The sequence below is a fragment of the Diorhabda carinulata genome, chromosome X, assembly GCF_026250575.1.
Source record: "Diorhabda carinulata isolate Delta chromosome X, icDioCari1.1, whole genome shotgun sequence".
Classification (NCBI taxonomy): domain Eukaryota; kingdom Metazoa; phylum Arthropoda; class Insecta; order Coleoptera; family Chrysomelidae; genus Diorhabda; species Diorhabda carinulata.
Genome location: NC_079472.1, coordinates 63,554,885 through 63,570,217, shown reverse-complemented (window position 1 = coordinate 63,570,217; position 15,333 = coordinate 63,554,885). Strand labels below are relative to the sequence as shown.

The 15,333-nt window shown below is 34.8% G+C and overlaps 1 protein-coding gene and 5 non-coding genes across 6 annotated transcripts; all 6 read right to left on the bottom strand.

The window, feature by feature from the left end:
- Window positions 1–843: 843 nt before the first annotated feature.
- Window positions 844–14,540, bottom strand: LOC130902352 (lebercilin). Its single transcript, XM_057814444.1, has 6 exons — window positions 14,372–14,540; window positions 10,766–10,979; window positions 10,615–10,679; window positions 7,513–7,924; window positions 3,544–4,111; window positions 844–1,544 (listed from the first exon to the last, which is right to left on the bottom strand). The coding sequence occupies exons 1-6, from the start codon at window positions 14,434–14,436 to the stop codon at window positions 1,144–1,146; spliced, it is 1,725 nt and encodes a 574-aa protein (XP_057670427.1). The 5' UTR covers window positions 14,437–14,540; the 3' UTR covers window positions 844–1,143.
- On the bottom strand, window positions 5,266–5,338 carry Trnar-acg (transfer RNA arginine (anticodon ACG)). Its single transcript has one exon. It is a non-coding gene; the product is annotated as a tRNA-Arg (tRNA).
- On the bottom strand, window positions 5,431–5,503 carry Trnar-acg (transfer RNA arginine (anticodon ACG)). The gene has a single exon. It is a non-coding gene; the product is annotated as a tRNA-Arg (tRNA).
- Window positions 6,048–6,120, bottom strand: Trnar-acg (transfer RNA arginine (anticodon ACG)). The gene has a single exon. It is a non-coding gene; the product is annotated as a tRNA-Arg (tRNA).
- Trnar-acg (transfer RNA arginine (anticodon ACG)) lies at window positions 6,717–6,789 on the bottom strand. Its single transcript has one exon. It is a non-coding gene; the product is annotated as a tRNA-Arg (tRNA).
- Window positions 6,886–6,958, bottom strand: Trnar-acg (transfer RNA arginine (anticodon ACG)). Its single transcript has one exon. It is a non-coding gene; the product is annotated as a tRNA-Arg (tRNA).
- Window positions 14,541–15,333: the final 793 nt, after the last annotated feature.

Here is a 15,333-nt window from a genome sequence, read left to right as displayed (position 1 = left end):
CTGATGAACTCCTTCAGATTTGGCTCGACACACATTTGCCTCAGCTCAGCATTCCTCTGCACCTCCACGAGCTGTTCTTGCTATTTTTTAGATCCGTTTCAATAAATTAATACATCAGAAGCAAAGTATTTTTCCACTTTTTTTAGTGAATTTGTAAGCTTTTGAGCAATAAAAGCGAATTTAAAGTAAAGTAAATAGACAATGGTTTGAAGAATTTTATAATTTTCTCTTGGTTGGCTGTTAAAGCTCCTTCAATTCAATCTGATACGTAGCAGTCGCATTAGCAATTTGCCTCTTAAAAATAAGTCTTCGAACATCAATGTTCATAAAGAAATCGGATTTATTATTCCTAAACCAACATTTTTCAAATTAATTGTGACGTTACTAGTACTGGTCGGAGCCTCTTCTTCAATGGGCTGTGAATTTAACATTCCCTCCAAGTCGGTTTCATCTTGCGATTCAAACAATTCCTGAATGTCACTTGATTCTATTTGTTCGAACCCATCTCGTCCTATTATATATGTTTGTAGTCAGAGCATGCCACTGTTGTTTTCATCATGACTTAAATGTAGCTTCAGTTCTTCCAATGATATTTTTATGTTAACGATGCTATGTCAAATTTCTTTCAGCAATTCATAACATTCATATCAGGATTTCATACCACGGTTATTCGGTTGTATACCTAATGGAATCCTTTGAATCATCAAGTTCATCTTTATATTTAATTTTACTGAAATTATCTTTACTTGTTATATTAAGTACGATTCTTAATGGTGTTTGTAAGCCGATTGTGGTTTTACAAAACGAGAACAACATTTTGAAAATGTTTTTAAATGAGATAAATTTCTTATCAACGTTTTATAAATAGATATTTTATTTCTCTGTTTATGTCCAATAAATATATTACAATAACTAAATTTGTACCGCATGGACCAATGAACCGTTCTAGTGTAATTTTACATGAAACTTCAAATATAAATAAAACATTTATACTTCTTACTTTACTTGAACATATTTAATAAAAAAATATATTTTTAATATCTCGCTTTGTTTGAGTTGAAGCTACATATTTTGTACGAGAAATTTTTTGATGAATATTTTCGGATAAACATTGGTCCACCCCGTAACATTATACTATCAACGTCAGCCAATTAGTTGATCGACTTCTCTAAACTTGTGGATGTTTTTCGTGTGTAAATCATCTAAACTATCCACGCTATCACCCGCATCAATAGCTTTCAACGTATTCAACAGTTTCTTCCTATCAATAACGCCAAATTTAGTTTCTTTCTTTACGTTTTCATTTCTATCTTTTTTACTTTTAATTTTATAGTCGTCCGAAAGAATGTCTTTCAAAAAATCATCGTTTAGAGGATCAAAGTTCATGAAAGATTCCTTCAATTTATTCTCGAACTTTTCCGTTTTTTCAAAAGTCTCCAATATGGTATTTGTATCCTTTTTGTACGACCTGAGGCTTTCTCTTTGGGCTTCTAACCGCTCTGAACACATTCTGACATTCGACACAACGCCAGAGCAGTAATTACCTAAAAAATATGCTCCAATCATAAGAAAATAGTCTAAGTAAATTTGGAATAATGGAATTTTTAGAACCGTTGGTGATATTCATACTGAACACACTGTTTCGATAACCAAGTTATCATCTTCGAAGTTTAAACTCTGAAGACGATAACTTGGTTATCGAAACGCGCGTCAAACAGTGTAATTGTGAGTGTTTGTTAGTGTTAGTGAAAATATTGTGTTCAGTATAAGTAAAGGTATTTAAGAAAATGGGTAAAAGATTCCACTAGAGGTTGACTTTGAAAATATAAAATTGAAAAACCTAAATTTTTGTCGAATATCAGCAAGTAAATATTATAAACGACGATTATAAAATACTTCCACAAATTTTGTGGAGAGATAAGGCTACGTAAATCGCGATAATGTCCACTACTAGTTCGAAATACATCCTCCAAATCATCGACCATTTTTGGAATGGGACAGTTAATGGAGGAAGATATTTAGACTTTTGAAAAAACGAATTGCCTCTTCTTTAAGAGGAGACTATTCGTAGCGATATGTTCTTACAGCTTATATATTGGGAGTTCTTTAGCTAAAACTTACCCTGATAGGTGAATGGGAGGTGGAATTGGAAGTTTATTTGGTCAACCAGATCTACCGAACTAATTTGCTCAGATTTTTATGTGTGAGGCCGAATAAACGATCTTTACCCCTATAGACCCACCAAAAAACTGTGGAATGTGTTACATGAGGGAGTATTAAGACGTCCCTGGTGGTGGATAGGGCGTGAAAAGAAGTGAAAACATCAATGAATGAGTCTCGATAGACGATAAACTGGTAAAAATAGCAAAGAATAAATCTCCAATTGGAACACGGAGAAGAGGTTGATCACAAAAGATGCGGAGTGACAACCTATAGTTAGGATTACGAAAGATATTGAAGGAAAAGGCGATTGACATATTATGGAAGAAAGAAGAAGACATACACCTTAAAAAGATAGAAGAAACTACATAATAATGAAGTCTGTTGTGTCTTATGCGAGGAATAATCAATATTTCATAAAAATGCACCCAACTAAGAAACGAAAAATAATGTTTATTTCCCGTATAAACTTCCGTAAACATCTAATAAACCTTCAGTGCACGTGGACACATCATCTCCACTGTTTACAAATCAAAACATCGAATCGTTCACATAAATGCATTTCTATTGGCCGAAGCTGTCGAAAGGCGTATGTACACAAATGTTCCTACCAGAAAGTCTGCGATAAGCAGTGGCGTCACTTTATGAGATTTATTTAATTGTGAAAAAAAAAAGGAAAATTTGAAATGCAATCATAATAAGAATTGCTGAATTGACTAGAGTAAATAAATTTTCCATTTATCGAGTAGTCACAAAAGGGGTTGCTGTGGATCATTCTCAGAACCAAAAAACATGTAATTGCATCAAGTTTTGTTAGCATGTGGTTTTAAACACCAAAAACTGAATAAATGGATGGCAATAACCAAATCCTCAAGGCTAGTTCCATGGCGACAAGATTACCGAAGTCCTAATAAACGAATGGGGTACAAAAAGGTCTCAGTTCACGTCTGTTATTCTGTTTAAACCAAACTCCCTTACGGGCAGGTACATTTTCTTCGTCTATTCACCTTTTTATCATTTAATATTTAGTTGTAGCAAGTTAACGAGGTATAATAATGATTTTTTTTTTAAGTTCCAAGTAGAACTACAATTAAGTGTATCTGTCTAAATAACGGCGTATAATTTATAATGATTCGATTGCCTTTTAACAAATACTTTCTCGCATAGGATAATAAATTTATAAAATTAGGTATCTACGCCAATGGTAGACCAAAAAAAAATTGTCGGGAAGGGTTTCGAACCAGTTTTTATAATCTGCAATTGATATTGGAAGAACTATACAACTTTTTAGTGTGTTTAAATTAAATATGATCGCTCAGAGTAGAGCAAAATCGTTGCCGGAAAGTCTTACATGTACAACTATTAAAAGAGTGTTAAAATTACCAATTTTCTCAAATTCCGTATCGACGTTGTTAACTGCCTTCTCAATAGCCGAATCTATATGTGACTGCACATTTTCTAATTTTTCATCGCTAGAATATCGAATTTCATCATTCGATCCATACAAACTCGTTCTGTTCATCGATCGATTCGCATTACCGGATGTACTCCTACAACTCGATTCATTGGTATCGTTACATCGACTCTTTTCTTCACCGGAACTGTCGAAGTTACTTAGAGACAATTCCGAACCGTTGTCGGATTCGACGCTTTCTCTCGATTTGGAACCACTTGATAATCTATTTTTTATACTTTCTGATGGTAGTGTCAGTATTCCGTTGTTTTTTTTCGAAGTTTCTTCGTTTTTAGGACATTTGATCGGTTCTAATTTTATGTTGGTATACGTTTTTGTTTCTTCCAAATCGTCGACGATAGTCGTCAACTTTTCTTTCGTATCAGTATTTTTTATTTTTGAAGATTGATGCAGGGCGCCTAGGGTGACCGTCGATACCGATTGACCAGGCACACGGTTGAATCTATTTTTACGAGGGTGGACAACGTTTTCCTTTGCCTAAAACAGATGATGATTGGTTTTTATCGCAATTTGAAAAATTGAAAGGTTATAATATATATTGGTGAGGTTAAAGAGCTTCATATAGAGTTCAATGACGTGAAAATGTTTATCTGCTTCTATTAATTGTGTTGTTTGGTCATTTTCATACCTAGGGAGAGTGATGAGCGAGATTTTTCTTGCGGTCTAGGTGTTACAGAAAAAGCAAAAGGAATATCAGCCTCAACTCCTCAAAATCAAAGACCAAGACCGTGTAATGCAAAATTCACACAAAACTAAGTCCGAACATGCATTTTTTGTTCAAACATTGCTCTTAATTTTAGGGGCAAAATTTTTGAATAAAAATATAGAGAATTTCCTCCAAAAATTAATGAATGGAAGCAACATCTTACGCTCGTTTCTCCATACAAAAAATGCTTGAGAAGAATAGCTACTTGAGGCTTTGAAAACTTGATTGAATGGAAATCGTTGTATTTCTAAATCCTCCATTTATTTTAAATCACCTGAAAAATTATTCTATTCTTGAATTTTCTTCAATAAAAATCAATAAAAAAGTGTAACTCTGGAAAGAGTCTAGGTACAAGATTAAGATCAAGACTGGCAGGATTGTCATGGCGGAGAATGATTCGTCTTCTGCGATTGGTTTCCCTGATTTTTTCGACCACTTCTGGCAAAAAAATGATAGAGTACCATTCAAAATTGATCGATCTACATTGCTCTAATGGAACGCTGGTGAAACATCCAGTTATTCCTTAAAAACAGGCGACCATTTGCTGCGAAGTATTTCGTGCGCGACAACTTTTGTTGCATTCATCTCGCCTTTAAAGACCCACAACAGATTATTGTTTAGTTTCGCCAGTTTTTTTTTGAGCGATTGTCAAATTATGCGGTATCCAACGTGAACCAATCTTCTTGGTAGCCAAATTGTCAGAAAGAGTCTTGGTACAGGACTGGACCCTACAACATCAAGACGACTCTACACTGCAAAATAAAGGTCAACACCACATATGCAAGACCAATATTAACATCTGAACTTGATCTTGGTTTCGTATTTACTCAGTTTTGATATTGATTATTTTCATTATCATGATTATTGTATAGTGGTCATAAGTATTCTTATTAATGTCTTGTGAAGTATGCCAAAAAAGTATTTCCGATCCTGCCAGGATTCGAACCTGGAATCTTCTGATTCGTAGTCAGACGCGTTGTCCGTTGCGCCACAGGACCTGATAAATCTTTCTAATGTTGATAAGATAAATTATAAATGATTAGATCTGAAATACTTATAATACCATAATCACGATGTCAAAAAACACAAACGATCCTGCCAGGATTCGAACCTGGAATCTTCTGATTCGTAGTCAGACGCGTTGTCCGTTGCGCCACAGGACCTGATGTACAATACGTATGCAACACATGGCAATGAAATAACGACAATTTGTTGTGATCCCAGTTTAAGTAGTCAATCCTTTACATCAACCACCTTGGAGTGCCATATTCTTGTTCCAGCAATGCTTCTACTTCTGGTAGTAACCATGGATACCAGCTGATGTTGCCGTCTTTGAAACCGCCATCTTCTGCTAGTGAATGGACTAAATCGACTGATACAGATTCTCTTCGATTGACATTTTCATTTTAAGGAATAATTACAAGTCTACCGGAGGTAGATTTGGGTTCTGTACGGAGAGCGTGGAAGTGTTACAAGCTAAAAACTGTTGAACTATTTACAACGAAGGTGATGGCGCGTTGTCATGGTGAGGAATCCACCCGCATCGTGGTTCTGGCCTTACACGCGCAATCCTAGTACACCAAACGTCCTTGTAGAAGATACTAAGCCTGTGTTTAGTTGTGTGGTACCCAATTATTGTAGATTACATTCTGGATATCAAAGAATCGAATTAATATGATCTTCATTTGCGAAACCAAAAAATACAGTCGATCCTGCCAGGATTCGAACCTGGAATCTTCTGATTCGTAGTCAGACGCGTTGTCCGTTGCGCCACAGGACCTGATGAATGATTCATGTACGAGGCGTGTCACTTAAATAAGGAGAATTTGATTATAAACGTTGTATTTACAGCAAGTGGTACATTGTAAGCAGTCATCCCTTCACAACAACTACGCTAGTGTTCCGCACCCTTGTTTCACCGCCCCTAATACTTCTGGTAACAAACCTGGAAGTCAGACGATGTCAAGGTCTTTAAAATCGCCATCGTCTGATGGTGAATCGACTCATACAGATTCCCTCCCATTGGCACTGTCATTTTAGGAAAAAGCTAAAAGTTCATTGGAGTCAGATCTGCAGTGTACGGAGGTTTTGGAGGCGTTGAAATGTGTCCTTTGGCCAAAAACTGCTGAATTCTTAACGGCAAGCGCTGGTGCGTTATCGTGGTGAATAATTCACCCTTGTGGTAGCTCTGGCCGCATTTAATCCCAGCACACTATCGCTTGAAAACGTCTTCGTAGAATCAGTGTTTAGCACGCCTCGAATGTCGAAGAATATGTCTGGTCTTCATTTGCGATAGCGACATTCTGACCTTTCAAGGACGTTGATTATATTTGAAATATTTATAATGACAAGGTCATGTCTATCAAAAAACACAAACGATCCTGCCAGGATTCGAACCTGGAATCTTCTGATTCGTAGTCAGACGCGTTGTCCGTTGCGCCACAGGACCTGATGAATATTTCACATAATGATCAGAGAAATTGCAAGTGATTATATTGAAATCATTTATAATAATGTAATTCGGTCTATTATCAAAAAACACAAACGATCCTGCCAGGATTCGAACCTGGAATCTTCTGATTCGTAGTCAGACGCGTTGTCCGTTGCGCCACAGGACCTGATAAATACTTACCAAATATTGATAAGATAAAGATAGAAGTGATAGATATATCAACTTAGTGTGTAAGGTTCAAACAATAAGATAAGAAATTACTTCAAATATCAGATTTGTACTTCTCCATTGAATAGATAAGGAAGCGAAAAGTCGTGCTCGTCAGATCCAGGATTTGATACTGTGAATATGTAAAATAACCGTAGGCTTTTGCCTTTCTTCAGCTCCTGAATCACTTAAAAATTTGGCAAAGATAATTCGAAAGCTACTCTTTAAGCAGCCCGGCTAGAAGGACCTTCCACTGGACGTAAACATCCTTCGATGATGGCTTTTTATTTTTCAACAAATAAACAAGACAGTTTGACAGTTACCATCACGACATTAATGCGAAGATTTTTGAAAAACCTTAAGCATATAAGACGATTAGATGAATATCCTACGACGTAACTTCAAAAATGGCTTATATTGTTGTAGAGGAAGTAGCTGCTACGTTTGCTACATTACTGAATCCAAAAAAGTTAGTAAATAGATCGACGTAGGTACTAAAATATAAAAACTCACCTCTAAAAGTGACGTTAGTCTATCTATTTCTGTTAGCGCTTGCGCCATTTCCTTCTGCGATTGTCTGTATTTCATCGATTCGTTGTTCAGTCTTTGCTTCGCCGTTTTCTGTTCTAGAGCTAATTTTCTATTTAACACGCTATTAATTTCATCTGCATTCTTCAATTTCATTTTCAAATCTTCGATCTGTTCCAACATTTTTTCTCTATCAAGTAGACGTTTATCTTTGTTAAGTTTCTCGAAGTGGATTAATTTTTCTTGTGTTTTTGACAGTTCTTCGTCTCGAATTTTAAGTAGATCGTTCAATTCTTTGATCTTTAGACGTTGTGATTTGTTCTTTTCGGTAACGGCTCGAAGTTGTTCTTCGTGAGACCGTATAAGACGAGGTAAATCCGCGCTAGTATTTTCGTACCTAAGAAAATATCTTTGTTTATATGATAAAAACGAGGCATGATTCCTAATGTCATAAAACTTCAAAATATAAGATGTACCTCAACAACCTCAATTTAAAATTAATATGAGTAAAATGTATCATTCAACAAACCACAATTTTATTTTTGGAAGACGAAACTATTTATATATATTTAAGACTCACGAAACACCGAGATAATTAGAGTCTAAGAGATATTAGGATAAAAAAAAAGCACTAGAGTGAAGAAAACAAAAAAAAAAGAATCTCTCAAAGCATATTACAGACTAATACTTTCTATGTGCAAGAAGTATAGCCACAATATGGCAACCAATCGGAGTAGATCAAGGAAACTACTAAACAGAGGACTGTCGATGATGACCAAAGAATGCCAGAATGAATATTGATGATATGGAAGCCTCCAGGGAAAAGACGTAGAGAAAAAACAACATAGAATGATAAGTATAGACCTAAAAGTAGCAGTTGGAATATAAAGAAAACTGTGTTGGACGTAATAACGTTGATCTTGCAAGATAAAATGCCTTAGAAGAAATGATGAAGATTAAAAAAATATATTTACAGATGGTATTGAACGATCTAACATGAATTTAAAATTTCGTTACAGTATTTTCTCAGTATCTAGCCGACTTCGACTTTTCGGCTTCTAATGATCGCCTCAGAATAATTTTTCAAAATTTGTGGTTTTTGAAGGCATATTCTTTTGAAATAATAATTAATGCTTCAACAATCAATTCCTCGTTTTTAGTTTAAGCGTTCAAAGAGGAGATGTATATAAAATTTTATTGATATTGTCTATCAAAGTAAAATTCTTCTTTTGTCGATTTCAACAAACCGCATTCCGAAATTGTTAATATTAATAAAACAAACAATGGTTGAAAGAAATATGACGATTTGGGTCAATTCACCTCCATACCAAGCTTTATTCCTGAAGGGTAATAATGCGTCAAATTAGGGTCCAAAATTTCGAAAAAAATTAAATTGTTTGTAACCCTTCAACTTAAAAATACCAAATTTAGTACACTTTATGAGATCGTAATTAAATAATGGTAAGTATAAGGCGATAGAAACATTTTGGGGGGTTATCTAGGAGTGACCTAACCTTAAAATTTCATTTTTTTATTTGCCAGTTGATCTAAAATTTTCATACCAAGGATAATTTAATTGTGAAACTTTTTTTACTGTTTCTTTGTCATTTTTAAAGAAAAGTCAAGAATTTATATTACAAACTTGACAAGTCCACATAGGGCAATCCAAAATATTACGATTGAGGGTAATTTGATATTTTTAATGGCACATTTTGAGGGATTAATTTGGGAACCTTCTTTTAAAATGCTATTCAATGTTGATTTGAAAAAAAAAATATTTTTCACAGACTCTCATGAATTTTATTTCATATTTCACAATTTAATGGAAAAATAAATTAATAATATTGTAGAAACAAATTCAAATTTTTAGGGATAGATTACCCCTATCAAGCCCCTTTACTCACCATAACTCAATGTCTTTAACAGTGTGATACAGTGTACCAAAATTGGTATTTTTATGTTGAAGGGTTACAAAGAAATTAATAATTTCCGAAATTTTTGGCCATAATTTGAGGCCCTTTACTTCCTCAGGGATGCAGCTTGGTATAGAAGTAAATTGCCTCGAATCTTCATATTTGGGATTTGAAAACACCAACTAAGCTGTGGTCGGAATTTATCAGAGAATGCAGAAAAATGATTAGGCATTGATTTATATTCAATTAGGGACATAATATTCCGTTTTCGAAAAAATTTCGGGATTTATTTTTGGATCTTACTTTCCCGGACTAATGATCGCACATTTTCCATATTTTTCTCTCCAAACTAAATTCAATTTATATAAAGTTTTCCAAAATTTGTTTGTGTAGTACAAATACTCTGGGCCAAATTATTGACATCACCTTAAACCTTGCTAATTACACTTTTAAGTGTTTTTTGAACCCAATTATAAATAACAATGAAAAATTTTGGTTTCTTCATTTCTTTCAAAAATTTTAAAAAAAGTTTCGAATGAAAGTTGCATATCTTTAATTTCTACATCGAAACATGTCGTTAGATGTGACTTTTATTGAACAGAAATCAAAATCAAAATGAAAAACAAGAAAAGGGAATTTTTAACAGAGTGGGTTTAAAATTGGTTTATAAGTCAAACAATTGTTGGGTAATCCTAAGGATAAAATAGCAAAATTTGGAAAATAATGGTATTTATGAAATTAGCTGTGGTGATTGTGATGCGAAGTATATTGGGCAAACTAAGAGATCCGTTGTGGTCCGGTTTAAAGAGCACGTAATAATAAATTGTTGGATGCATTTGAAATTGCTAAATGAAAACATATATAAATATAGATATAAAACAGGTAAGTCAAGTTAATAGGTTTTAGTTTGCCTTGAGTCTCTGGAGACAATAACTTGGTTATCGAAACGCGTTGTAACGGTAGTGTAACAGTATGTTAAATATGAGATATTCAATTTTTTGTTGTTGACTGATATGACGCGAACTAATTATTTTATTTTACAAATATGCCGTCACTGATTTATGATGTTAATTTTGATTCACCGCTTGGATAATAAATATAGTGCCATCATTTATTTTCAAATAAACTATAGTAATAAATCCATCACAAAAATTTATATTGATCTTAAACTTACTTCGATAGAGCTTTATCTTGACGTTTTTGTAGATTCTTCAGAAACTGATTTTCTCTTGCCAGTTCCTTGAAACAAAATTAGACACGAATTTTGAGTCTGATTCATTTTATACATATTAATTAACAAAAAAGAAATATAGTAAATTACTTACCGATAAATGAAAGTTGGCATCGTTCAACTGACTCTGTATAGATCTCAGTTTTAATAATTTTGCGGACAAAACTCTTTGTCGTACTGAATTTGTAACACTATTCGACGGTTTCGAATAACTCGGTCGCAATGGATACATTAGAGGATTCTTCGCTTTCCTTTTTTGAAGATAACAACTAGAATTTGTTGTACATACAGACTGACAACTTTTACTTCTAAAAAAATATGTATATCGACATTTTAAGTTGGTATGTTGGTATGGTATGATAAAAACAGTGTCAAAAAAGTATAAAGAACATGTAAAAAATAGATTTTATTGCCTCAAACAAAAGAAAGGATTTTTCCAAGAAATCTAGAGTTAGAAGTTTAAATCCTTCGAAAGGATCTTGAGCGGACACTCAGAATATTGAACCGCAGAAAACACAGTGATGGATTTACGCTCAGGAGCGTGAGGCCCAAGCCTAAAGCGGAATAATTTAAAGAGCGCTAAAATTTTGGGAACGCCAGAATTTTAGGAACGAGGAAAATAGAGACAATCCATTTCAAAAATCTCGGCCATCGGCTTGTGAATCGGTGCTTCTGTCTTTATGAAACAGTGGTATTTTCTTTGACATATGAAGCCGTTTTTCCTTGATTTTTGCATTCAAACTATCCAACAACTCTATGTAGTATTCTCTATAGCTTGTCTCTTCCTTTTGTAGATAGTCGCTGAACAATATTTCTTGCGCATTCCAAAATACTGAAGCCATAACCTTCCCAGATGGCTGTTGTGCCTTTGGACGTGGTTCACCGGCTTGCATGCCACTCAGATGATGATCGTTTTGATTCCGGAGTAAAGTGATGCTCTACGTTGTTGTTTTTGATCGACTGTGAGTAACCGCGGCACCTACTTTGGAAAAAACTTTTTCATGGTTAAATGTCCATGCATAATTGTAAACACATTGTTTTCTAATATCTTTACTGTCTCAGTTATGGCACGCATTTTCAATGTACGGTTAGATATAACCAATTTGTGGACATTTTTGATTTTTTATGGGAGTAACCACATCAATCGGTGCCTATGCGACGTTTAAATTCAGTTAACCGATAACAAATAGTTCTTTTCGATGGAACAGAGTCCAGATAACACTTTTTGAAGCCGTTGCTGAGCTTGTACAGCATTTTTCATCAAGAAGCAATGATAAATTAACGCACGTAATTGTTTTTAAAATAACTAAAGTAGCTTCACTTAAATGGCTGTCACTTTTTTCTGACTTATTAAAATGTGATGAAATTTTATAAATAGTCTTTAGAAAGTTGGTACTTCATAAACGTCATACGGATTTGACAATGGCAGCGCCATCTGTGTATCAGTCACACGACTTATTGAGTGATGTTATACATACATTCACTCAATACATACCACAAGCAAAAGTTGGAGAGAGGATAATGGTATTAAGTAACCCACATCAAAAGAGAATCGTTCGATTATTGTACATGCTGGTTTTGTTCAAGGAGTTGCCGGTTTTTCTCAAATCGGACACTAAACAGGAAACTATAAAGATCACATGTCGAAACAAATTAATATCCAATACTTCATAGAGTGCTGTAGTAGAAAATAAAGCATCCAATTCAGCTGGTCTGAGCTTGCTTAATATGATATGTAGCATCAAAATATCCTTTCCAAATAAATGATTATGTCAGGAATTATTTGAAGAATTCTTTGCCACTTAACTGGATGGCCTTACCGATCATTGCTTCGCGCATAGGCGTGATACTCAATCCTGAATCACATGCTACGGTAAAGGCCAAGCTCAGTATTTTTTGCGGCCTTTTCTCTCTATGGTACTATGCTACAGTCGAAGGTCGATGGTTCTCGTTATGTCCGTACCCTTAGCTTAACATAGGAAGAAGATGAAGAGGATATTTATTTCCAACACTTTTCAGAACGTTTGACTAAAGCTTTTATACCACTATGAAAATATAAAATAGCCTTGGAAAGCAAAGCAACTGCTTTAGTAAGTCAGAGTAATATGCCACGTTCATAGTTGTATTGGATTCCTTGAAACCAATCGTGACCATGGGCTCTCCTTCCTGGTGCCAATCCATGGAATCTTTTTTGGATCATAATAAAACTCGACGCTGCTTTAGCACTGAGCTGCGAATTCGAGACAACCATCTTGTCATATTTAAATGCTCAAGTAAGACCCTTAGAGCATTTGTTTTGGAAAAAATGCCAGTCTGTGCTACAATTTTTTTGTTTTTAGACGCCGGTCGCTTTAAACAATTTGTTCCAGTAATTTAACGTTTGCTGAAGTAAACCGTCACACAACCTTCCGTACGTCGACTATCTTCTAATGATTCTCGTTTCCAGCAATACAACTTTTAATTGTTGAAAATGATGGAAACAAGTCACTGTAAAAAACCTCTATTTTGTTTTTGATTTGTGTCAATCCAATTTGATATATTCTTCAAAAAAACTGGTCCGAGTGGTCGTTCGAGCACTACGAGGATGGTCTCAGAAGTAACCATTAACTGCCGGCATCACCTCTTCATTGTTGGGAAACCGAATCATTTTCTCAAGTCTCGGAAGAGAACATAATCCGAGGGGGGCTAAATCTGGCGAATAGGGTGCATGAGGTAGCAATTCAAACTTCAATTCATTCATTTTGGCCGTTGCAATAACGAATGTGTTAAGTTGTGCATTGTCTAGATGAAACAGCACTTTCCTTTTAGCTGAATGCGACTGTTTTTGCTTGATTTCTTCGCTCAAACGTTGCAATAAGTTTGCATGATACTCATCGTTGATATTTATTTCTTTTTCAATATAGTCAATGAAAATAATCCCACGCGTATCCCAGAAAACCGACGCCACGACCTTGCCTGCAGATGGAACGGTCTTTACCCTTCTTTGGAATCGGTTTTTCCTTTTCATTCTATTGTTTGATTGTTTTTCTGTTTCGGGTGTAAAGTGATGGACTCACGTTTCATCCATGATGCAAAAATTCGGCTTTTTTTCTGTGATACATTGCCAAACACTCAATGGAAACATCTTTACGACGCTGTTTTTGTTCCATTGTGAGCAGTGAACTTTCTGTCGATCACTGCGATGCTGTTCTTCGCAGATAGTTTAAACTTCTGCTACCAAATATTTCACTGTTGATAACAAAGGAACAGTCTCACTCACAGTAGAATCTAGTTCAGTTTGATGGAAATAGTAAGTTGAAACTTTGTGTAAAGCTTGTCATTGACGCGTGCATAAATATTTATGCACGATATGAGGCCAAGAACTCATGGAATGTACTAGTTATTTCTTTGAATGGTTTGAAAGATAGATAGCCTCCTAAAGACAAAAGTAAACTTTTTGGTGTCATATATCTAATAACGACCAAAAAAAAAATATGATTTAAAGTCAAATTATTGTGATATATTTTGGAAAATCGTGTTGATTTTACCCTATTATGTAATTCTCTTTGTAGGTAACTTTAGTCAACAAAATAAAGTATAAGAAAGATAAAAATACTCTAATGACATCGTAGCATAATATCTCACGTCTATAAAGAATGATAAACACAAAGGTTAGGTAATATTATGCCCTTAGAAAAGAATACAGAAATCGCTTACTTACCTTGAAGCATCCGAATTAGGAGTATTATTCACATCAACTGAAACTGAACTACTGCAGCTAGTCATAATTCTAATTGATTAAAGATATTTTTTGAATAAAAGTTGTATAAAAATGTTATCTTTCAAAAACTGCAATGCAGAATTGACATATTTGTATAAAGCCTTACGGTTAATGTAACCATAGAAACGATAGAAATGGTTGGCTTAGCCCGATGTGTATACGTAAAAATATTTTTATTTTTTGTTATAAAACCGAATTTATAACTAAGAATTTTGCGAATACGGATAATAAATCACGACACTTTTCTTAATTTGTTAGTTTTTGAGATTCTTCTTCTTCCCATGCCGTCTTCTCATTGAAGGTTGGCAACCACGATTTTTAATGCGTCTCTGTCCCACGCAACATCAAACAATTCTCCGACGCTGAGATTTGTCCATTCTCTCACCATTTATTACTCAGACCAACGTGATGAGGGTTAAATATGCAAGTAGCACATTTTCTCTAAGATTTACAACTTTTTATCGAAGCACCACTCTTAAAAACGATTATAACGAGTTTCATATACTATGGCGAGCAAAAAATTGAGGTCACAGTGTAAAAGATAAAACACATCATGGTTACACACCTCTTTGTGGATGGATGTCTCGGAATTTGGAAGGAATGATCGCAAACAGAAGATTATCATCTTGTCCGCTAGCCAAGCTCTGAGCACTCATGTCTTGAGATCCAGGCTTGTTTGGAATTGCTTTGACTCAACAAATTGAATGAGCCAAGAAAAAAGAATGAAGCTACCCTCTAACGGGTTCAGGGACTAAGATCCAAGCTGGTTTTGAAATGCCTGGATGCACTGAAGTAGATGGAATAGCAGGTTTTCTTGCCAAAGTCTATAGGCATGAACAAAAAGGAGGTAGATAGTAAAAAATCAGTTACTGGGAAAATATACAATGGTTGGTACCTTCAGG

Excerpts from the sequence above, each read along its gene's own strand:
- LOC130902352 (XM_057814444.1), bottom strand. The coding sequence starts at position 14,436 with ATGACTAGCTGCAGTAGTTCAGTTTCAGTTGATGTGAATAATACTCCT. Across the intron at positions 10,680-10,765 it reads ATGCCAACTTTCATTTATCG|GAACTGGCAAGAGAAAATCA; the intron begins GTAAGTAATTTA and ends TTTTGTTTCAAG. Across the intron at positions 4,112-7,512 it reads GACTAACGTCACTTTTAGAG|GCAAAGGAAAACGTTGTCCA; the intron begins GTGAGTTTTTAT and ends CATCTGTTTTAG.